Source organism: Monodon monoceros, unplaced genomic scaffold (assembly GCF_005190385.1).
Source record: "Monodon monoceros isolate NGI ecotype Baffin Bay Population unplaced genomic scaffold, NGI_Narwhal_1 Super_Scaffold_3, whole genome shotgun sequence".
Taxonomy (NCBI): domain Eukaryota; kingdom Metazoa; phylum Chordata; class Mammalia; order Artiodactyla; family Monodontidae; genus Monodon; species Monodon monoceros.
The window spans coordinates 98,552,278-98,576,539 of record NW_021703780.1 but is presented as its reverse complement, the minus strand read 5'-3'; the positions used below and the strand labels follow the sequence as shown (position 1 = coordinate 98,576,539).

Here is a 24,262-nt window from a genome sequence, read left to right as displayed (position 1 = left end):
ATCTGTTTATTGTTATTTCCATTGTGTTCTTACATCGTTTGTTGAGTTTTCCACGTCTTCCTTTAGTTCAGTCTGTCTAATACATTTGACATGAGATCTTTTTCAGGGATAACTTACGTTGATTTTTTTTTTCTTTGAATGGGTCATAATTTCTTGTTTCTTTGTATGCCATGTGGTTTTGTTGTTGTTGTTGAAACAACATTTGCATCTGGACATTTAAATCTAATAATGTGGTAACTCTGGAAATCAGATTCTCTCCCTTTCCAAATATTTACTGTTTTTTGTTACTTTATTGTTTTTGTTGTAAGCTGTTTCTCTTCCAAGGAGCATCCTGACATGTAAACTTAAGGTCTTTTCTAGGGTCTTTTCTGAACCTGTGCCTTTCTCTGAGCATGTGTATTTACTTTCTAATTGTCCCTGTATATGCAGTTAGTTTTGAATGTCCTTGTCTTTAATGTCTGGTTCCCAATAGAGGATAAAGAGAAAAATGGGGAGGTGGGGGAAGCAATCCAGTCTTTTAAGTCCCCTGGAAATCACTTCAGCAGAAATGGAGGGGCTTGCAACAGTAGGAAGAAGTACAAAGACAATGGATACCCCTTCTTTGTCTGCACCTGTGGGATCAGAGGAAGCAATCATTGATTGGAGCACAGATCCCCAGTATTTGGAGGACAAGGGCCCTTTTTGCCCACCCTGGCTCCCACAAGCTGTGTGCAAGCTGCTTCTGGAACATGTGCACAGGTGCCTGTTATAGGGTAGATGTGGGGAATGGGTAGCTGCTGCTACTGTGCTAGGAGCTGGAGTTGACCAAAATTAACTGCAATTTATGGTCCAAGGCTTCCCCTGGAAATTGCAAGCCTCCAGTAGACTCCTGAGTTCCAAAATAGTTACATCAGACAGATTCTACCAGTGCAATTGTGGTCTAGGTAGGGAAGGAGATTCCTGGTGCTTCCTACTCCACCATCTTCCCAGAATTCTCTCTCTTGAGTTAATTGTTTTCCATATAGTAGGAGGGAGGGGTCCAGTTTCATTCTTCTATGTTGTGTCCAGTTGTTCCATTACCATTTGTTGAAAACACTGTTCTTTCCCCATTGATTTGGCATGCCACTTTTGTCAAAAATCATCTGACCACATATGGGAGGGTTTATTTCTGGGCTCTTTGTTCTGTTTTGTTGGTCATTGTGTCTGTTTTTATGCCATTGCCAACAGTTTTGATTACTGTAGCTTTATAATAAGTTTTGAAGCCAGGAAGTGTGAGTCCTCCAACTTTGTTCTTTTTCAAGATTGTTTGGCTATTCTGGGTCCCTTTCATTTCCATGAGTTTTAGGATGAGCTTGTCAATTTATGCAATGTAGACAGCTAGAATTTTGATAGCAACTATATTAAATCTGTTGATCAATTTGTGTAATATTGTCATCTTAACAATATTAAATCTTCTGATCCATGAACACAGATGTCATCTAGGTCTTCTTTAATTTCTTTCAACAGTGTTTTGTAGTTTTCAGTATTCAAATACTACACTTTTGTTAAATTTATTCCTATTGTCTTGTGTTTGATGCTATGGTCAGTGGGATTGTTCCTTTAATTTTATTTTCTGATTGCTCTTTGCTAACTTATAGAAAGATAACTTATTTTTATATGTTGGTCTTGTATTCTGCAACCTTGAAACTCATTTACTAGCGCTAATAGTTTTTCTGTGGATTCTTTCAGATTTTCTGTGTACAAGATCGTATCATCTGCAAAAAGAGATAGTTTTCCTTCTTTCCAAATCTGGCTGCTTTTGTTTCTTTTTCTTTCCTAATTGCCCTGTCTAGAACTTCCAGTACAGTGTCAAGTAGACATGGTGAAAGCAGACATCTTTTTCTTGTTCCTGATCTTAGGAGAAAGCTTTCAGTCTTCCATCACTAAGTTTTATGTTAGCTGTATTTTATAGATACTCGTTATCAGATTGATGGAATATCAGTACTTCTATTCTTTTTTTAAATATTTACTTTATTTTTGGTTGCATTGGGTCTTTGCTGCTGCAAGAAGGCTTTCTCTGGTTGCAGTGAGCGGGGGCTACTCTTCGTTGCCGTGCACAGGCTTCTCATTTCAGTGGCTCCTCTTGTTGCAGAGCACGGGCTCTAGGCACGCGGGCTTCAGTAGTTGTGGTGCGCAGGCTCAGTAGTTGTGGTGCACAGGCTTAGTTGCTCCTCAGCATGTGGGATCTTCCCAGACCAGGGCTCGAACCCCTGTCCCCTGCATTGGCAGGCGGATTCTTAACCACTGCGCCACCAGGGAAGCCCAGTACTTCTTATTTTCGTGAGTGTTTTTATCATGAAAGAGTGTTGAATTTTGTCAAATGCTTCCTCTGTACATTGAGATGATCATTTGGCTTTCGTCCTCTGTTCTTGGGTATGTTATATTGTTTGATTCATATGCTGAACCAACCTTGCATTCCTGGGATAAATCCCACTTAGTCATACTGTATGATTCTTTATATGCTTCTGGATTCATTTTGCTAGAGTTTTGTTGCAGATTGTTGCATCTATATTCATAAGGAATATTGATCTGTAGTTTTCTTGTGATGTCTGTCTGGTTTTGGTATCAGGTAATCCTGGCCTCATAGAAAGAATTGGGAAGTGTTGCTTCCTCCTCCTCCTCCTCTTCTCCTTCTTTTTCCTTTTTTTGTTTTTTGTTTTTTTGAAGTTTGAAAAGCATTGGTTCATGATATACTTTTATTCAAGGAAAAATAATATCTACTCACTTCAGGTGCCCAAGTGACCATTCAGAACCTTGAACCTTGACTTTAGTGGGTATTGACCTTGTGTTATTGATGAGCTTTTTCCGATTTTATCCCAGTGAGGATGGGAGGTTGCCAGATTCTTTCACAAGTATTAATCCCAGTAGTTTCCAGTGTAATTCTGGTTGTTTGCCATCCTCAACAGTATTGTGAGAGCCTGTCTTCTGGAACCTGTCATCTTAAAGGAGTGCTTTATAGCTGGCCTTAGAGACAGTGAAAAAAATTCAAAGATGATCTCTAAGAAGTTATTTTGGTAGCTTTTTATTTTATTGATGCTGTGCAGAGCAGACCTGAAAATACCTTTCATTTTTTCTTGCATTTTCAACATTAGAAACAGCTATTGTAGCTGTTTCTTAGGATCATTCTGTGGAAATATCTCATTGATTCCTTTGTCATCGAAAACTATACAATTTTATCACTCATAGCCACAGTGAAAGCAAGAGGCATGGTCCTCAAACCACCACTGGGCATCTTTCTAAGCCCCCTTGTGATGCAGCCCTCTTCTCACCCACAGGTACCACGTACACAGACTTCTCGGCCGGAATCTCCAGGGATGACCAGCCCCTCCCCGCGCATCCAGATAATCTCCACTGATTCTGCGGTAGCCTCACCTCAGCGCATTCAGGTACCTGCACCAGTCCCACTTGGCCAGCCACCTGCCTGAGGGCAGACCTGCCTTCCCTGAATCGTTTCTGAAAACAAACCTGCCTAAGGGTTTCACTAAGGAGCTGTGCTTCTTAGGTATCAAGTATAGTACAGTCTCACTTATTTTTTAAAAGATAAAAGAAGAAAGATTTTACATTTACTAAGCTGACTTACTTTCAATCTAAAAGTCTGAACTGTCACTTCAAACTATTGGAATGAAGTACCATTTATTACTTATGTGCTTCAAAATTGAGAGGTAGTATGTCTTAGTCGTTAAGAATGTGGACCTCCACTTGAAGTCAAATCCAGTGCCCCATTTTATAGCTTTTCTAATGTCTCACTTTTTTCATTTAGAAAATGTACATAATAGTAGTACTTATCTCATAAGGTTATTAGGAAGAATCAGTGAATATTGCTTGTAAAATGCTTGAAACGGTGCTTGGCACATAATAACATTCGGTATGTACTAATTATCTATAATAACTATTATTGCTAGTATTGTTGTTATTGTTAACTAATTGATGATATTCACTTACGGGAGGTTTAGTCTTCCCAGGCTCTGAACCTGCCTCTTTCCCACTGAACAAAGAGAAGGTACATGTATCATGATCAACAAGCAAGAAGAAGGGAAAATTATTGATGACACACATACATTAAAGATTCATATACACTACCAAACGTAAAATAGATAGCTAGTGGGAAGCAGCCGCATAGCACAGGGAGATCAGCTCGGTGCTTTGTGACCACCTAGAGGGGTGGGATAGGGAGGGTGGGAGGGAGGGAGACGCAAGAGGGAAGAGATTTGGGAACATTTGTATATGTATAACTGATTCACTTTGTTATAAAGCAGAAACTAACACACCATTGTAAAACAATTATACTCCAATAAAGATGTAAAAAAAAAAAGAAGAGATTCATAGTTATCTCAAAAGGCCAAACCAAATCATGCACGGAAATGAACGGCAGAAAAAACTCTAGTTATGTAGCGTAAGTTTGAGAGAATAGCAGGTGGACAGGTATTTGAGTGAATAAGTAAAGGATTGTTTTCATTTACAGTTTCTTTATTTTAAAACTCGGTATTAAGTGAGTAGTATGCTGTAATAAGTAGATGACTTCCATAGTGTTCACCCATTCTTAAAAGTGATTTTATGGATTATTATAAACTAAGCATAGAAGAGTTCTAATAAGTAAAGTGAAATGAGTTGTTAAAAATTATATTTCCATCATGTCTGTATTACATAATATTTTATCATAAATACCAAAGTTCATACACTTTTCTTCACACCAAGTAGGAAACACATATCTGAGTGTCTAGAAATTCAGAAGTAATTGGCCCAACGTTAATGAGATTTTACTATTCCTCAGAATTAGAAACTTTATATAGCTAAGTCATTTTTTTCTCTTTTGCTTTGTTCTTATTTGCTGATTGTGACTTGAAAATGAGTCCTTTATAGTTTTATGTAGCAGGTGTTAGCATCCTGCCTACATAACTCTCCCAACTCTAACTAACTAGGAACTAACTTTGTACATTTAACCATGGATGTTATATTATGGTTTCACAACCATCTGAGGGCAGATGAGAACATAGAAAGTTCTTCCAGAAAACTCCATCGGTAGCTAGTTTGTGTTTCAAGAGAGGGTATACAGCCCCCTGTATTGGTATAAGAAGGATCTTTCTGTTTTCCCAAGGGGTATTCAGGCATCCCATTCCGTATAGTGGGGCTGTTCCCATGCCCTGGTGCTTGGCCCATGGTTCCACCACTGTCCTGGCTAGAATGCAGTAAGATTCTTGAGCAGCAGTCTTGTAGAATAGATCTTTGGCGTTGAGCTTTCAGTTTCTCTAGGGAAGATAACCCATTAGCATGGGTTTTATGTAAAGTAAGTATAGTTGAAAATCTTTTCATTGTGCACTGTCAATAAAATTAGACATACCTTGGGACTTCCCTGGCGGTCCAATGGTTAAGACTCCATGCTTCCACTGCAGGGGACACGAGTTCGATCCTTGGTTGGGGAACTAAGATCCCACATGCTGTGCTGTGGGGCAAAAAAAAAAAAGGGACCTACCTCAGTGCAACAGAACTGACTGTTTTTCAAGGTTAGGTTTTTTTGAAGGAAAGTTATAAGTCATAGGTTGGTTTCTGGGTTCTTGATGTTGGTGCTATGGCTTTGATGAAGTTTTCATTTCTAGTCCTGACTTCAGTAATGGATCTCTGATCCCCTGAGGTGTGGGGAAAGAATACATTTTCTGATATTTTAATGAATAACAGTGCTCTGAACTCAAATAGTGGCTTGTGTGATAAGGTTAGGAGGGAAAGATTATTCAGTAAGGATGGCAAGCTATGCAACATTTAGGAGCTTGGCTCTGAATGGAACAGATTTTAGGGTCAAATCTTGCTTCCACTCAGCACTGTGACCCTGGGAAACGTTTCTGTAACATCTATAATTGTAAAGTGACAGCAGTAATAGTACCTGTTTTATAGGATTGTAAAAGGATTAAGAGATACTGCCTATAAAGCTGTAGGAAGTAGATGTCAATAAATGTTAGCATCTGTGTTATATAATTTTTTAATGTTTTATTTTCATATAAGTTCAAACTTAAGGAAAATAATACATATAAATCCTGTGTCCCCTTTACACGGATTCACCAGTTGTTTGCTGTAACATTCTGGGTGTACGTATAATGTGTTTTTTCTGAATCATTTGAGAATAAAGTGGAGACATCATGCCTCTTTGCCCTGGATACTTCAGCATGTATTTTCTCTTACATAATTACAATACAGTTATCAAAATCAGTAAATTTAATATTGAAACATGCCATTATCTAGTCCATAGTCCATATTCTAAAATTTCATCAGTTTTCCCAGTTAAATCCTTTATAACTATTGTTCCCATTCCAGGATTTATTTTTGTTTTTAATAATGATAGCAAAAATTAAGGTGTCAGTCAACACAAGCCCAACATATCTAGTTGTGCAGACCAACAGGGGGCTGATCTGATGATGGACTTGTGTTCATCAGTATAATGTCATCCTAATGGCTGCAAAAGGGCTTTGGGGCCAAGTGCGAAGGGTGGTGGTCCTCAGAGCAGGAGAGGTAGCCTTGTGACTGGGGTTGAGAGCTGTTGTTTTTTGGGGTACAGAGGTCTAGGGCAGAAACTATGGGAGGAAGGAGATGGAGATAAGAAAAGCTGTAGGAGAACACCTGCTTGTCTGAAAATGGAAGCTTAGTCAGAGCCATGCCATCACAAAATCTAGCTTCTCAGTAAATTTCATGGGTTTTCATCATATGTAGTCTTTTTAGGCCAGTGGTTTTCAAACTGTGTTCTTTACTAGTTTCCCAGATTACACAAACATTACGTTCAAATTTCATTTTTTAGTCCAGCTTTCAAAGCAATTAAAGTAGATTAAAAGAAAAATACACTTGAACATGTCATATACCAATTTGACATGCTGGAGGTCACTGGTGCACTCGTAATCTGTGTTCATTCTTTTTGGGGCAGATCTTGGCTTAAACCTTCTTTTGCCATCTCCGTGGATTTTAAGGTTTTCCAGAGCTATTCCTCCACACTCCCCATTTCACATTTATGTTTTCAGGAGAGCATAATTATACTCATTGTTTGACTGAAAGAAATGTTTAAATTTGAGCTTATAAAATACATTTATATAATACAGTGCTTTTTTATCTACTTTATTTTTTGAGGTTTCACATGTTACTAGAAAAGACTTCTGCTGTTTATATGTTTTTTAAAAGTTTGAAATCTTTACTACATTCCCCAGGGGACTGCATCTTGGGCTCTTGTAGCATCCTCCTTCCCTAGGTCTCTCTTCCACCGGCTCTTTATTTCTGCATATCCTTATTGAGCAGCCAGTACCTGTTCTCTGTCCTTTCTCCATCCGCAACCATCTGATATTTCCTTTCTTGCTCTGATATTCTAGTGGCCCCTCTCAGGTACTCGTAGGAGTTGTCTGTTTCTATGTGCTGACTGGGTAGTAGTTGCACACTGTAACAAAGTCACACCATACAGAGTAAAAGACGAGTCTCCCTCCCTCCCTCTTCGTGGAGTCACTCACGTCTCTCCCAAGAAAAGCCACTGTTACCATATTGCATATTCATTCTTTCAGAGATGGGCTATGCATCTACACCTGCAAGCTTACATGTAAACAATACAGCATATTTTTACACTCCTGTCGACATTCTGCCCACAGTGCTCTGGACTTCACTCTCTTTTGGAGGTATTTCCCTGTGGTACAAATAAGCTGCCTCTTTCTCTTGAGTGGCGGTTTGATATCCCATTTTTTGGATGCTGCAATAAATAACCTTTTACCTGCTTAATTTAAGACATGTGAGTATTTCTGTAGGATCAGTTCCTCAAAGTAGGATTGCTGGAAGGGTGTGTCATGTGTAGTTTGTTTATTTTGTTTGTTTGTTTTTTTAAGAAGGAATGTTATCTTTTATTTATTTAGTTAGATTTGGCTGCATTGGGTCTTCCTTGCTGCACGGGCTCCCCTCTAGCCGCAGCGAGCAGGGGCCACTCTTCACCGCAGTGTGCGGGCCTCTCATCGCGGTGGCCTGTTGTTGCGGAGCACGGGCTCTAGGCGCGCCGCCTCAGTAGTTGTGGCTCACGGGCTCTAGAGCGCAGGCTCAGTAGTTGTGACGCACGGGCTCAGCTGCTCCACGGCATGTGGGATCTTCCCAGAAGAGGGATCAAACCCATGTCCCCTGCATTGGCATGTGGACTCAGAACCACTGCGCCACCAGGGAAGTCCCTTATGTGTAGTTTTGACAGTAGTTGCCAGACTGCCTTCCAAAGAGGTTCCACCAACTTATACTCCCACCAGCCTGGTATGAGAGTGCCCGTTTCCTTACACACTCAGCTATATATTTTGATATATATATGTGTGTTTGATACATATATTTGTGGCCCAGAATGTGGTCTGTCTTAGTGAATGTTCCATGCAGGCTTGAGAAGAATGTATATTCTCCTGTTGCTAGATAGATGAGTTTACACATGTCAGTTATATCAAGGGGGTTGCTAGTGCTCTTCAGGTCAAGTATATCCTTATTGATTTTCTGCCTGCTTGATCTGTCAGTTGCTGACAGAGGAGTGATGATAACTCCAGCTATAATGGTTGATTACTCTATTTATTTTTGGCAGTCCTATCAGGTTTGTTTTTTTTTTTTTTTTTTTTTTTTTATTTATGGCTGGGTCTTCTTTGCTGCGCATAGGCTTTCTCTTGTTGCGGTGAGCGGGGGCTACTCTTCGTTGCGGTGTGCAGGCTTCTCATTGTGGTGGCTTCTCCTGTTGCGGAGCACAGGCTCTAGGCGCACAGGCTTCAGTAGTTGTGGTGCGCAGGCTCAGTAGTTGTGGTGCACAGGCTTAGTTGCTCTGTGGCATGTGGGATCTTCCTGAACCAGGGCTCGAACCTGTGTCCCCTGCATTGGCAGGCAGGTCCTTAACCACTGCGCCACCAGGGAATCCCCTTAAAGGTCTTTTGGGCATTCACTTGGAAGTGATGATGTGCTGGGACTCGTGTCCAGCCTGTGGCTCTCTGGTCTTGCATTCACTGGGCCCTCAGCCTGCAACCCACTCTGTCACAGCTCTGCACGGCTTCCTCTCTTGCCTCATTTGGGTCTTTGTCCACCGGCACTCCCTCAGAGAGGTCTTTGCTCTTGAAGCTGCCCCCCTGCCTCCTTCCCCATGTCGTGTTCTGTCCATTACCCTGCTTTTTTGTTTCCTCTATGTTTCCTTCCTGCCTCTTCATGTCAGGGTGCACAGTCTGTCTTTCCTCTAGCAGGCGAGCTCCCCGCCGTGTTCACACTTCCATCTCTAGTACCGAGAATAGTGCTGGTCACCTAGTGGGTGCCCAGTAAACACATGTTAAGTAATTGACTCTTTCCTTGCTTGTGTCATTTTCTTTTGAACCTACCAGCATCGTTGGATTTTCCGTATTGGACTGTTGGCAAAGCTGTAGGACTCTGTGTGAGTTTGCTGTCTGAACCTTGGGATGCCATGACCCAAAGCAGTTCTATCAAGAGGTGGCGCAGATTCCAGATATGTTGTCCATAAATGTGCCATAGGGAGCTGGGGTACAACCAGAGACACAGTATGTCTCCCCTTCCCAAGGCCCAGCGCATGCACCGCAAGAGTCCTGTCTGCAGTGAGGGCCTGCTGGGGGTCCTCAGGGAAAAGGTGGCCCCATGCTCCAAGTTGGGCACTTGGCCTGGAAGAGAGACAGGAATGGGCTAGAACAGCTTCAAAGAACTTCACGAGCAGGAATAAGAGAAGTCGCTCTAACGTAGCAGCTATATTGTGACTGATGCACTGAGGCAGGGATGCAGGGAAGAGGTGAGCTATGGCAGTGGGGCTCATGACTGGTGGCCGTCCCTGGAGAAATGAGGCTCAGGGCTTCTCCGGAGTCAGCGCCCACTGCCTCCAGGGCTTCCACAGTCTTTTATTCACATCTTCTCTCCATGTGCCAGGCCCCATACTGGCCCTGGGGATGCAGCCCTGAAACAGGTGTTATCTCTATGCTTAGAGACCTCAGAGTCAAGAGGTGGGAGAAGTTGGATGTGTGTCAGCAAGGGACTCCCTGCATTCTGTCACTGCAAGGCAGAATTATTATTATTATTATTTTTTTAAGGCAGAATTATTTATAGGACCTTCCCTTCAGAAATAGCCCTTTAAAGCAGCCATTCTCAGGTTTTGGGGTTTCAAAAAGTTAGGGTAGGGAATTCCCTGGCGGTCCAGTGGTTAGGGCTCCACGCTTCCACTGCAGCGGGCCTGGATTCGGTCCCTGGTCAGGGTACTAAGATCCCGCATGCTGTGCAGCACGGCCCCAAAAAAAAAAAGTTAGCGTTGCCCACATTTCTTATTATGCCTGGGACAAGAATTTTTTTTTCTTTTTTTTTTTAGTTAAACCTATCATCTACTATTTATTACTGTCTTCATTTCATAACAGAAAGGGCCTTTCTTTGTCCAGGTTTATTGAACTGTAATTGATATGCAGCACTAAGTTTCAGGTATAGAACATAATAACTTGATTTACATATATTGTGAAATGATTGCCACAAGTTTAGTTAACATTCACCATCTCATATACATGTAGAAAAAAGAAAAAGGAAAAAAGTGTTTTTTTCCTTGTGATGAGAACTCTAAGGATTTACTCTCCGGACACCTTCAAGTTGACCACCTTCATACAGTTTCCCTTACCTCCACTTCCAAAGGGCATTTTAATTCTAAAAGTAGGAGGGATGATGTCATCCTAGAATAAAATTAGCTGTATGAAAACCAGTTTCTGAAAAGCTCCCTGTTGTTTTCTCTTTCCCATTTCACCGGCACTGGTGAAACTGTCCTGGACCAGCACTGACTCCGGGCCGGCGTTGGCAGCCACTGCACGTGCTCCGTGAGAGCAGCCTCCGTGTTGTGTCTTGTAGATCGTGACAGACCAGCAGACAGGACAGAAGATCCAGATAGTCACCGCAGTGGACGCCTCCGGATCCCCCAAGCAGCAGTTCATCCTGACCAGCCCAGATGGAGCTGGAACTGGGAAGGTGATCCTGGCTTCCCCGGAGACCTCCAGTGCCAAGCAGCTCATATTCACCACCTCGGACAACCTCGTCCCTGGCAGGATCCAAGTAAGACCTGTTGACAGGTGTTTGTTTCAGCACTTCTGCTACTGCACTTGTTCTTGACTCTTACCTCTACCGTGGAGGCCAAATCCATCTCTAGTGGGTCCTTTGGGGACCTGCAAACATGGTGGGTTGCTGCCTCGGCTAAAGTAAAAATCCAGCAAATGAGTGGCGAGGCCCAGAAGGCAGCCGCTGCAGTGCTCAGATGGATGGAATTTGAGCCGGCAAATCAGCGGTCCCACAGGAGACTCACCTGAGCAGTTAGCATGAGCCACTGGAGAATGGTTCTCAACCAAGGCCACGTGGTGGCAGCCCTTGGCCTGTGATGCTTTAGGGGCACCACCAAGGGCTGACCACAGTCAGATGAGGACCGATTTGTTCTAACTCTTACCTCGGACTGGCCCGGCTCTTCTTTATTCTGATCTTGTTCCTGTGAACTGCTGCCTGTGGGCCCCTCCGTTCTGCGCTGGTTCTCCCCCCTCTGGCAGGCGGGATGGGGTTGGGGCAGGTACAGGAAAGAGGAGAGCAAGGGCTGGAAGAAGAGCAGGGTTATTGGGAAGCATTGAACTTCCAAGTCCAACACTCAGAGAAGCAGGGACTCAAGGCCAGTGTTCCATGGTGGCCAAGCATGGAGCATGTTTAGGCCAGGTCAGGGTGCAATCCATGGTCTTGTTTGGTTCTGGTTTTTAAGTTTTTTTAAAATTTGTGGTAACATATAAAATTTACTATCTTAATAGTTTTTAGGTGTCCAGTTCAGGGGCATTAAGAACATGCACACTGTTGTGTAGCCGTCACCACCACCCATCCCCAGAACTCTTCATCTTCCCAAACTGAAACTGTCCCCACTGAACAACTCCCGTTCCCCACCCCTCAGCCCCTGGCTACCACTATTCCACTTCCTATGGGTCTGACTACTCTAGGGACCTCACATAAGTCAAATCCTGTAATATTTGTCCTTTTGTGACTGGCTAATTTCACTGAGCACAATGTCCTCAAGGTTCATCTGTGTTTTGTCTTATGTGTCAGAATTTCCTTCATTTTAAAGGCTGAATAATATTCCAATGTATGTATAGACCATGCTTGGTTTTTCCATTCATCTGTCAGTGGACACTTGGGTTGCTTCTACCTTTCCTGTGAATAATGCTGCTAAGAATCCATGTGTTTTGCAGGGAGATTTCTACTATGGAGAAAATTCAGGAAGGAAAGGGTTTTTTTCCTTCCGCTGGAGCTGGGTTCAGAACACCAGTATGTTCAGCTTCCAGAGCTGTACTTTTGAGACACCTCATAATGCCATTAGTAAATACTTCCTAGTGTACATTCTGATCATCTGGAATCAGAGTTCCTTCCTGCTTGCTTCGACTCCTTGTTTTTGAAAGGATGGCTGGTGATTCTCTTGCATGTCTTATAAGAGGTCATTGCACATAATGATGTCTGTATATATTCTCACTGTACATAAATCATTTTAAGGCTTATTGTTAGTATATGATTTAATAACAGCTCTTTTTCATGTTGAAACCAGTTACATTACTCTTCAGATGAGCAGCACTGTGGGTCACCTAGAAAGTCACCTACAAATGAAGAATAGCAGGTTTCAGAGGCCACCTATCCTAGTCCCTCCACTGCCAGCTGCCTCACAAGAGAGCTAGTTATTTAGTCAGTAAAGCTTAATTACTTTTCTGCCAAGTAAACCTCTCTGTGTACTTTCAAGCTGTTTCACGAGAATAGAGAAGCAACCAAAAAGACCTTGAGTATCTTCATGTTGGAGCATCCGCCTGTGAGTCCCCACACGGCCCCTAGTCCTAGGTGGTTGGGGTGGCCAGATAGGAGGGTAGGTCCCTGAAAACCAGTGTCCGACCCTGGACAAGCCCACCGCCACCTACCACCGCTCAAGGGGCTTGGTCCAGGTGAGCGGCCACGCCATTCCTGGTGGCAGATTCAGTTGTCACATGGCATTTTCCCAGTTCTGCCCAGAGTTCTTAGAAACCCGAGATTAGGACTTCACAGTTCAACATGACTTTGCTTAGTGCTCTGGTTTTTCATCAGCACTCTGCTTATTTCCTGATTCTTCTTAGATCGTCACGGACTCTGCTTCTGTGGAGCGTCTTCTGGGGAAGGCCGACGTCCAGCGGCCCCAGGTGGTAGAGTACTGTGTGGTATGTGGCGACAAAGCCTCAGGTGAGTAACCAAAGGCCATGCTGGGTGCACATCAGGGGCCAACATCATGCACCAGATCCGGGGCGGGGGAGGGTTGTAGGTTTCAAAACATGAACTCCACTCTTCTTATTGGGGTGGTGATGTAAATAGGCAAATCAGTTTGTCAGATTATAAGAATCAAAAGGAAAAATCAAGAAATTATTTCTGTGATTTGTAAATGTTGGTTGGATGTCAATTATTTTTGTACTAGTAAGAAAGAAATTGGGACTTCCCTGGTGGTCCAGTAGTTAAGACTCCGCACTTCCACTGCAGGGGGTGAGGGTTCAATCCCTGGTTGGGGAACCAAGATCCCACATGCCACACACCCGCCCCCCCCCCAAAAAAAAGAGCAATCATTTCATTAGTCTGGTTAATATCTGCTCAGTTCTTTGCTGTTTCACAAGATGTGTTTGTTGTCTCTCCCTCCCTCGTCCTAACTGTAGCTGCCTCTGTCATGCCCCCACTATAACCCAGCGTGATAAACAGGAGGGGGCATGCGATTCTGGCTGGAGTCCCAGGGTCAGGAAAGGCCTGAAGTCACATTGGTGACCTTGATGGTTGAGTGTGTGCTGTCAGGTAAAGCAGAAGGGTGTTCCAGCTGGCGGGACCAGGGCCTGGAGAGTTTAGTGTTCCAGCTGGCGGGACCAGGGCCTGGAGAGTTTAACATCCATACCCACCATGTCTCTGGGGAAGCACTCCTGGGCTTCCATGGTTAGGAGGTGGGTACAAGGAGACTAAAGAAGATGTCTGGCCCCAAAGCTCAGACTTCAGCCTGCTAACAGTGGGAGCCATAGAGGGTAAGTGATGCTAGGGACACTGACCTGAGTTCTGAGATGACCACTTGGTTCTGCTTTATTCTGTGGTCACTACATTCGTAGGAACTTTGGATACTTTGTGGTCCTGGTTTTAAAAAAAAGAAAAAAGTGCTGAGCCAAGCCTCTTAAGAGGAAGACAACCCCAGGCAAGCACCAGCTGAAGGCCGGAAGCACCAGCCCCGCCCGCTGATGCCTCAGGTGCTGTGCTCTCGCCCCTTCTCTGAAACCCTCATCTGCCCCAGCAGGCAGGGGCCAGCGCTGCCTCTGTCCTCATCACCCTTTTGTTCAGATCTCTGGGCACTGGATGTGTTCTTTTCTAGTTGCTTCCTTACAGGCCTGTCTTCCCCTCCAGAATGTGCTCTTTTTTTTAGAGCAGGAACCGTGTCTGACCCCTTCATCTCTATATCCCCATCTTGTTGCTCAGCAAGGAGAGACATTCTGCAGACTTTCAAACAAGTGAATGAAGCATGAGCATAGCAGAGGCCACAGAATCTGCTTGGCTTTCCCTTCTGCGCGTAAAGCTCATGACAGGCTTGCAGTGCCATTGCCTCCAGATATTAGAGATCACTCTAAAGCCTAGAGAGCCCAAGGAAATCCACTGCAAGCAAGGAAGAATGATGTCCACAGAGTCATTTCAGCATGACTCTTCTTAAAGGCACACAATTGAGACCCTCTAAGTGCAGAGTTGGAGAACGGCTCCACGTGCCAAAGCTTAGGGCTTAGGGCCATGGGTTGCTCTGCAGCCGCCGTCCACAGTGACCCTGTGAACCCTGACCCTGCAGTGTAGTTATGACCCTGGGTTACATGAGACCAAACCAGGAGAGCATACGCGAGGACGGTCCCAGCTGGGAATGTGAGGAAGGGTAAACTCACATGCAGCTCTTTTTAATGTGGGAGGGAATTAGAATTTAGAGACCCCCAAAGTAAACAAGCTTAGGAAAAAGAACTGGCGGCCTTCCTTTGGCCTGGGCTCACACAGTCACGCCCCCCACCCCGGGTCAGTCTGGGGCCCAGGACGTGACGCACACAGAGGGAGTAAATGCACGATGAGACTCTTTGGGCTAACAAAACACAAGCTTGTGTTTGCTCTTTGACACTCTTGACGGGACAGGGGAGCTGAGGGCCTTCACCAGGCAGGTCTGCAGAGCCGGGCCCGGTGAGTACAATGGATGGTGCAGCCCAGCCACCATCCGCGAGCTCCTGCTGTGCACTCGGAGCACCGAGGTCATGCCATTTACCAGCGGCCACATAACCTGTCTGAGCTTCCGTTTGTCCATCATGACCTCACAGGGCTACTTTAAAGATGGTAGAAAAATGTGAAGGCCCTGGGTGCCATGCTTAGCACTCAGGCCTGTGGTTGGCCCATGGCTGCTGGCATCTGGCCCTGCACGCCAGTCCCCGATAGACTTACCTTTCTCTTTCAGGCCGTCACTATGGGGCTGTCAGTTGTGAAGGCTGCAAAGGTTTCTTCAAAAGGAGCGTAAGGAAAAATTTGACCTACAGCTGCCGGAGCAATCAAGACTGCATCATCAATAAACACCACCGGAACCGCTGTCAGTTTTGCCGGCTGAAAAAATGCTTAGAGATGGGCATGAAGATGGAATGTGAGTAACTATTAAAATACCACGTGAGTTAATAAGGAGGGCGAAAGTGAGGTTTCCATGCCTGGCCTTAAAATACTCTTAACAGTATCTGCTGAGGCTTCATTTTGTTTCACCTTCAGGGTCAGCTCAGTGATGCGGCACTGATACCACTAGGATTGGTTGGTTTCCACGGTGGAAACCTAGTCCAGATAATTTGGGAGGCAGCATGTGGAGTGGGATGAACACAGGCTTTGGGGTAAAGCTGATACCACGTCAGCTCCAGCCCTGCCCCCAGGAGCCAGGAGGCCTTGGGAAGTCATGTGGCCTCTGAGCCACAGGTCCCCATCCATGAAATAGCACCCTTGCCTTCCTTACATGATGTGTCTGGGGTCCTCTTTTCTTCTGCAAAGGTCTGTTTTCTTCATTTGTTTCTGGCATGTATTCTTGCTCTTGTACCAGATGCTGAAGGAAGAGGTCACTGGTGTCACGTAAAATGGAGCCCCACTGACAGTTAGCAGAAGCTGTCCATCTCGAGTTGGGCATTAGGATGCTTCCTTTTCCACGTGGGGCATGGGCAGCTCTCTGTTAAGGGCCCACCTGAGGGGGTGTTTCTCCTCCTGGAGAGAGTCCTGTGAGCAGCAGGAAGTGACAGAATGATACCACACAAATGCCACTCGGTCCTTTCTTGGCCATGGCACCCGCCATCTTGAGCTCCTTTAGATTTGACAACACTTTGGCTTTGAGCCTTTCTCTCCTTTGGCTGCAAAGTCCACTGTGGAAGTTGAGCCAGGCGTGTCTAGCACCGAGCTTATCCCGACAGCAGTGGGCTTAGTCAAGAGGACTCCTACCTCTCCCATGAAGGATGTGGTTTTTAAACATGGGTATTTCTGTTGTGATTTAAGCTGTGCAGAGTGAACGGAAGCCCTTTGATGTGCAGCGGGAGAAACCAAGCAATTGTGCTGCTTCAACGGAGAAAATCTATATCCGGAAGGACCTGAGAAGTCCTCTGATAGCCACACCAACGTTTGTGGCAGATAAAGATGGAGCAAGGTCAGTCCCTGTGTTGACAAAGGGCGACGCTGTAATCAGCCTTTGGAGCCGATTAGGGGAAGCACAGATATTCCTTGGAAAGGGGGCTTATGTGGCTCCCCACCTGAGGGCCACAGCCTTGAGTCTTGTCTTGCCTTATCCCACCCTTTTTGGAGCCACTCTAGTCACACCTCTGTCCAGGCCTGAGGATGGTTGATTTAGGATGGGGTCAGAATTTCTCCTCTCCCAGGTGCTGGGATTATGTGCTGTAGTTCAGGCATCATTCTTGCAGGAAAACAGTTGTTCCATCACTCAGGAATGGGGCTTTTTTGCAGTAGAGATAAAAGGCCTAAGACCCAGGTGTGGTCTAGATGGTGCCACAAGTCAATTTATATGCTTTTTTTTTAATGTAATCTATCAAACTTAAAGGAACAGAAAGAGGGAAACAAGAAATCCAAAATGTATCATGGCAAGCGCTAGAGTTGGGAATGCCCTGGTGATACTCTGAGATCAGGTTAGCATTACTGGCACAGCGATGGACGTGGAAGCCTGGGGGGATGTGCGGTCTGTGTCATCCTGTCTCAGGCTGCAGACCCGGCTCTGCACATCTCATTGTAGAGAGAAGGGGGTTGGTGAGTCACTCTGTGGCTGACTCTAGTTAGCTTTTCTATTGCTCAGCCTTGCAGATGTAGACGGGACAGGTAAACGCAGCCTGATCACACTGTGCATTAAATGTTGGAAGCTACTCTGGGTTTCTTTATGTCTTAAATAGACAAACAGGTCTTCTTGATCCAGGGATGCTTGTGAACATCCAGCAGCCTTTGATACGTGAGGATGGTACGGTTCTCCTGGCCACAGATTCCAAGGTGATGTTCTCTCCTCATGCCTTCTCCACTTTTATGTCTCAGTGCAGGCCGCTTCTCTGAATGTGTGCACCCACCTTCTTCTTGGCCTTCAGACTAAGTCGAGGCCATGGCCTTCTGCATCTCCATTTACTTCTGATACAGCCGTGCTGTGATTCGTTTCAGGGATGCCAATGGCTTTTTGGCAACTCAGTCAGAGCTGGCTGGTCATGGTCACTTAACATGTCAGGGTCTAGAGTTCAATTTGGTGAAAATTCTGTGGTTCACTTCTAAGATTTTCCCCCCCTAGTGACGCACATTGGCAAACTACGGGCAGGCTGAGGAAGAGCTCCTTATCCTAAGATGGCCTTTTGCAGGAGTCCCTGGTTCCTTTTTATTAGATGACCTGCAGGAAGAAGTCCAGCCAGGATTCTGGCAGCTCCAACCCAGACAGAGTAGGTCAGCTACAGGGAATCCAACTTGCGGACAGAGATGTTTGTCACCCCAAGAAAGAGACAGCTGGCTGCCTCCCGTGGAGATACCTGAGGAGAGGGGGTTTTATCCAGGCAAGGGAGCCCATTGCTTCTCTCACCTTATTGTCCCTGATATAACTCGAGCAACGATGAAGCGGCGGCAGCCCCACTGAGCCCCAAAGTCTCTGCTCTGGAAGGAGCGACTTAGAACAGCGCTGGCGTTGCTGCCGCCCTCAGAGCCAGAGCTGGGCCTGCAGGCTCCCCTCTCATCTGCTCTCATGCACATGTGGCGCGTTAAGGAACATCCTCTTCTGGGAAAGGAAAGGCAAAAATGAGAGCCGATGGACAGCTGCCCTCCACCCATTGGTCCCTGGCTGGGCTTTGAGCCTGTTGTCCTCGGGCGGTGGTGATGAATCATGCCTGGCTCGTTGCCTTAACCCAGCAGACGTGCAAGACAGTGACTGACCACCTGGTGGGGTGGACACACCATAAGCCCGAAAGTAAGGCCTGAGCACCCTGAACTCCTGATGGCAGGGGGTTGCGCAGCCCCTGTCCCGTGTGCCACCCGCACAGAGGCTGGTACTGAGCTGGCCACCCCATGCCTTCCCGTCCCCACCCCAGCGCCCACCAGGCAGGGGTGTTGGGAAACCTGAGTAAGTTAATTTGGTAAAGCATGCAGTGCCCACTGCGTAAACGCTGGCTGCTAGGAGTTGTTGTGGTCGCTGCACCGAGGAGAAGGAGCACCAAGCTGTGCGGTGATGAGTGAGCTGTAGTGAAGGCAGCAGCTGCGGGTCATAGCCAGGCCCTGCCCGCCGCTCCTCCAGGACGTGGAAGTGACAGGACCCACCCCAGAAGCTTGTCATGAATAATAGAACATATGCAGAGCCCCTTAAAGGTAGCTATTTTCAGAAGCTGATTTTTAAACTTTTTACTACGAAACAATTATACATTCAAAATCATTTACTTTGAATAAATACAAAGATACCACAGTGCTGCATGCTCCCTTCACCCAGTCTCTCCCGGAGGCCGTGTCTTGCAGAGCCATAGCACAGGATCAGGACCAGGGCAGGATATGGGGACAGGGGTGGGTATCGTTCTTTTTCTTTTTTTCACCCTTCAACTTTTTCCCTTCAACATATCTATCATGACGCCTACATCTTTCACCAGCTGCATGATATTCTGCTGTGTGGTGGTTCTGTGATTTATTAACCACATCTCTGTTTATGATCTTTTCTACTGATTCTAGTTTTTCATTTTTATAATCAAGATACAGCAGACATGTTTGTATACGTATCTTGGTTTATTTGTTTGAGTATATCTTTGGCTTTCTTTTCTTTTTAGTTGAGATGTAATTCCCATACCAAAAAATTTACCTTTTTAGTGTACAATTCAGTGGTTTTCAGTATATTCACAAGATTGTTTCAACCATCCCCACTATCTAATTCCACTGTCTAATTCCAGAGCATTTTCATCACCCCAAAAAGAAACCCTGAATCCATTAAGCAGTCACTACCCCTTCTTCCCACTCCCGACACCTGCCAGCCACTCACTTTCTGACTATGGTTTTGTCAATTCTGGACATTTCATATAAGGGGAAATCATACAATATGTAGCCTTTTGTGACTGGCTTCTTTCTCTTATCATAATGTTTTCAAGGTTCATCCATGTTGTGGCCTGTATCAGTACTTCATTCATTTTTATTGCCAAATAATATGCCATTGAATAGCTATATCATGTGTTATTTATCCATTTGTCAGCTGATGAGCATTTGAGTTGTTTCTGCTTTTTCCCTGTTAGGAATAATGCTGCTGTGAACATTGTGTACAAGGTTTTCTGTGCACATATGTTTTAATTTCTCTTACATATGTACCTAGGAATGGAATTGCTGTTGTCATATAACAGCTCTACATTTAAACTTTTGAAGAATGTTTTCCATAGCACCTGCACCATTTTACTTTCCTTCCAGTAGTGTATGAGAGTTCCAATTTTTCCACATCCTCGTCAACACTTGTAGTTATCTGTCTTGACTGTGACCATCCTAGTGGGTATAAAGTGATATCTCATTGTGGTTTTTATTTGCATTGTTAACTAGCTTATTTGTCTTTTTCTTATTAAGCTGTAAGAGTTCTTTAGATATTCTGGCCACTAAACCATTATCAGATGTATAATTTGCAAAAATTTCCTCCCATTCTCTGGGTTGTGTTTTGTGTGTGGGGAGAGAGAGATTGTCTTTTTACTTTCTTGATAATGTCTTTTGAAGCACAAAAGTTTAAATTTTGGTGACATCCAGCTTATCTGTTTTTGTTCTGTCATTTTATCGCATGCGTAGGTTTGTGTAACTACCATCACAATCAAGATACAGAACTGTTTCATCACCAAAAAGCTCTTCCTCTCACTGCCCCATCATAGCCGTACCCCCATAGAAGCTGTTTTTAAAGCAACATTAAACCTTCATTGCCCTGAGAGTCTTGTATGTGTGTTCATCTTTAATATTATTTTCTGATTAACAGGCTGAAACAAGCCAGGGAGCCCTGGGCACACTGGCAAATGTAGTAACTTCCCTTGCCAACCTAAGTGAATCCCTTAACAATGGTGACACTTCAGAAATGCAGCCAGAGGACCAGTCTGCAAGTGAGATTACTCGGTACGAACCCATGAGGGTGGAGGCCCCTCCTGACATACACACAGGCGTGGCGTTGTGAGGGTGGGTGGCAGCATTTTGACACCCACCCTGTATTTAATCAAGGATTGCAAAATTGTCCCAGTGCCCCTGCATGTCTGTCTTCTTTCAAATTTTAACTATGGGAATGTGGATGCATTTTATTACACGATATAAAACAGTCTAAAAACTCTTTTCATTCCAGATAATAAACTAAATTGAGTAACTCAGTGGAAGCAGGGGAAGAGATGTTACTTGTATTGGTCACTGCTTATGGTGCCTAAACATCAGTAGTGCATCCCCTCTCCCACTTCTGTTTATCTTATGTATCTTTTTTCCAAGTATTGAGCTTAGAGCTTAAATCGATTCATCAGGGTAGACAGAGATGAGCTGTTAGATGGCACCAGCTGGTCCAGACACCTGTTCCCGCTGCCAAGGGTGTGTTCTCTTTGCAGCTGAGCCGCTAGGTTTGCTCCTTTCCTATTGGGCCGGCCACTCCTGCCCCTCTTGCCAGACCAGGCAGGTGCATGGCCAGGGCCACTCAGGTGCACTAGTCCTCATGTTCACTTGTGGTCTGGTAGAAAATTAAAATCTGGATCCAGTGGAAAGAGGATGGGATTTGAGTTAGGTCGAATTCTGGTTCTACCACTTACTAGTTGGGTGGTCTTGGAAAAGTTAGCTTTCACATCTGTAAGATGGAGAGAATTCTACCTGGGAGAGTAGTTGTGAAAAACAAATTACATGTGAAAATAAATATATAGCTTAGCACCCAAGGCGCCATGGAGACAGCATGTGGAAGCCGCCGCCCCTCCTCTCAGCATGTCAGAGTTAATTATCTTTTCCCCAGTGTGTTGTTCCTTAAATTACGTCTCAGCTAGAGTTCTTCTCCTCATAGAAGCTGTGGACTCACAACACTTGCTTGCTACGTTTTTGCTCGCAGGGCATTCGACACCTTAGCTAAAGCACTTAACACCACAGACAGCTCCTCACCTCCAAGCCTGGCGGACGGGATAGACGGCAGTGGAGGAGGGAGCATCCACGTCATCAGCAGAGACCAGTCCACACCCATCATTGAGGTCGAAGGCCCCCTCCTTTCAGACACTCACGTCACATTTAAGGTGAGTGTGTGTAGCTGGGAGAGGAGCTCTGTGCCCAGGCTGGTCTCAGTTAAAAAAATGAAACCTTGAAGTGAGCTCATTTTTCATACGGTTGTGTTTGATCAGGATCTTGTGTTCCAGAACAATGTTCCCATTATGAAGCATTTTCACTGTCTTTTGCTCACTTGGCTGTTTGGCTCTGCAGGTAACCCTGAAGCAGGCGTGGCCACCTGTCACAGCCAAGACAGGCTGATGCGGGCTGCTCTGCCGTCCGCCTTCCCATGATGACCTGGCTTCAGTATAGGCTCAGGCAGGCCCTTTGTCTGTTCCAGCAGGCGTTCCCAGCCATTGGGCCTGACCTCTTGCCCTCTAGAGCCACAGAAAGTAGATCTCAGATATACTTGAAGACTGGGTCAGGTCCCCATGGTCTTCCCTGCACTCACCTCCCCGGCCTCACTTCTCCAGGACACTGCCAGGCTCCCTGAGCCCCTGGTCTCTAGGTCTGCAGATTGAGTCTTCAGTTCCCCTCGTATTCTCCACTAGAGAGATCTGGCCAATCACTTAGGAAGACTGAGTCCCTGCCATAGTTGTCCAAGGGTGCCAAGAACACAGGTCACCAGTGGGATTCCAGCTTCAGAGGCATTCAAGCCTCTTCTAGACAGTGGGGCTCCCGGAACCCAGCCCGACATCCTGGTGGTGGTGTGTCCTCCTCCTGCCATCTGGGCTCCTGCTCAGCTCTCATTCACTGTTCCCTGAGGCCACCTGCCAAATCCCTGCCAGCCTGTGGAGCTGACCCGTCCCCGACTTTGAGTTAGACTTGAACCTATGGCTCAAAATGGAATTGCCTTAGAACAAGTACCAGTGTAGTTGAAGCAGAGTTGAGATGTATGTCTTTGTGTGGATAAGCTGGGAGGTCCCCATCCTCCCACATTCTAGGGGCCATCAGACCCTAGTTCACTGGGCAGGACCCCACAGGGAGTCAGTGCCGGCCCCCCTGCAGAGGACGTATGTTTCACAAGGATGCTCTGCACGGGGGCTTCAGTGTCAGAGACTGGTGTTGACGAGCTGCCCCCGTCACTTGGTCACCCCCGTGCTGTGTGCTCTCTCTCGCAGCTCACGATGCCCAGCCCGATGCCCGAGTACCTCAACGTGCACTACATCTGCGAGTCCGCGTCCCGCCTGCTCTTCCTCTCCATGCACTGGGCCAGGTCCATCCCGGCCTTTCAGGCACTTGGGTAAGTGGCTTTTTTCTCCGTGTGTATCCTTGGGCAGGGCCTTTCCTGCTCTAGGAATGGACTGGAAGATCTCTGAGGGCCCTTCCAGTTTGTTCCTTAGGCCCGATTTGCTTGTTAAATACAGTTGGTGGACTGGTAGCAAGGGGACAACCTTGGTGGCCAAGGCTGCAGTGTTCCTCAGACCTTTATTGTGCCTTCTCCATGTGCCTTGGACTTGGTGCTAGGAGCAGGGGATGGACTGGAATGGAAGGCAGGAGTCGTCCTGTGATCTTGAGACAAATACAGGGTACTGTGTCTGGGGGCTTCTGAGATGAAAACAGATTGTCTCGAGGTGCATCAGCTGTGCTGTCCTGAGTGTAGATCCCCCCCTCCTCCCTGCTGCAGCCCCAGCTCCTCCCTGGCAGGCTGGGTGTGTCTCTACCTTTCGGAGCCCACCCTCGGGCTCTCAGTCCTTTGATCGCTGCAGCCTCTTGTGACAGAACCACACCAGGGCTGTTAAGGGAATAGTTTCTCCTCAGAAGAACTTCAGTTAAGGCAGTCACAGACAGTGGTGTTTGTGAAGAACAATCCTGGGCATTCCATAGGCCTTCAGCAAATACATGGTGACACAACTTGTTTGGGACACGCGGGGGCTTGGAGGAGTGCCACCGGCCCCCGCACCCACCACGCCTCTGTGTCCCCAGGCAGGACTGCAACACCAGCCTGGTGCGGGCCTGCTGGAACGAGCTCTTCACCCTCGGCCTGGCCCAGTGCGCCCAGGTCATGAGCCTCTCCACCATCCTGGCCGCCATTGTCAACCACCTGCAGAACAGCATCCAGGAAGGTAGGGCAGGGGCTGCGGGTGAGGACGGCTCAGTCTCGGCTGGCCCGCCGCATAGCCAGCCTGTGTCCCACAGCATCCCTTACCCGTCAGAATGTTTAAATTTCTACCTGACTGCCTTCTTTTCATATAATGAAGAGGAAAGGAAAAAAATAATTGGGAAAAGGTGCTGATTTCCGACATACAGACATTGAGTGATGTTTGCAGAACAGTCACAGCTTCTGTTTTCAGCTTCATTGACAGGTTGCCCTTTCATGTATCTCACAAATCCTCACAACCCTGTAAAGTAGAAACTGTTATGTCAGGGTTACATATGGGAAGACCAGGTCCCAGTAAGGTCCCTGGCTTGCCCAGGATAAAGCAGCAAGTGGGAGAGCTGGGGACTGGGGCACAGACCTGGGACATGTGACCCCCTAGTCCAGGGCGTGAATGAACAAGTGAGTCTCTTATTATGAGATCTGTGC

General features: G+C 45.9%; 1 protein-coding gene across 5 annotated transcripts in view; it reads left to right on the top strand.

Moving 5' to 3' along the window:
* NR2C2 (nuclear receptor subfamily 2 group C member 2) overlaps positions 1-24,262 on the top strand; it is a 77,351-nt gene that overhangs the window by 47,230 nt on the left and 5,859 nt on the right. For all 5 annotated transcript variants that reach the window (XR_003796558.1, XM_029241834.1, XM_029241832.1 and 2 more), the window contains 10 exons: positions 3,294-3,404; positions 10,858-11,058; positions 13,125-13,227; positions 15,485-15,664; positions 16,546-16,693; positions 17,445-17,538; positions 20,498-20,631; positions 21,587-21,764; positions 22,857-22,978; positions 23,662-23,801. Coding sequence is in view for 4 of the 5 variants with exons in the window: in XM_029241832.1 (XP_029097665.1) it covers positions 3,294-3,404; positions 10,858-11,058; positions 13,125-13,227; positions 15,485-15,664; positions 16,546-16,693; positions 17,445-17,538; positions 20,498-20,631; positions 21,587-21,764; positions 22,857-22,978; positions 23,662-23,801 (1,411 nt within the window). In the remaining variant the exon portion in view is untranslated. The remainder of the gene's footprint in view (positions 1-3,293; positions 3,405-10,857; positions 11,059-13,124; positions 13,228-15,484; positions 15,665-16,545; positions 16,694-17,444; positions 17,539-20,497; positions 20,632-21,586; positions 21,765-22,856; positions 22,979-23,661; positions 23,802-24,262) is intronic.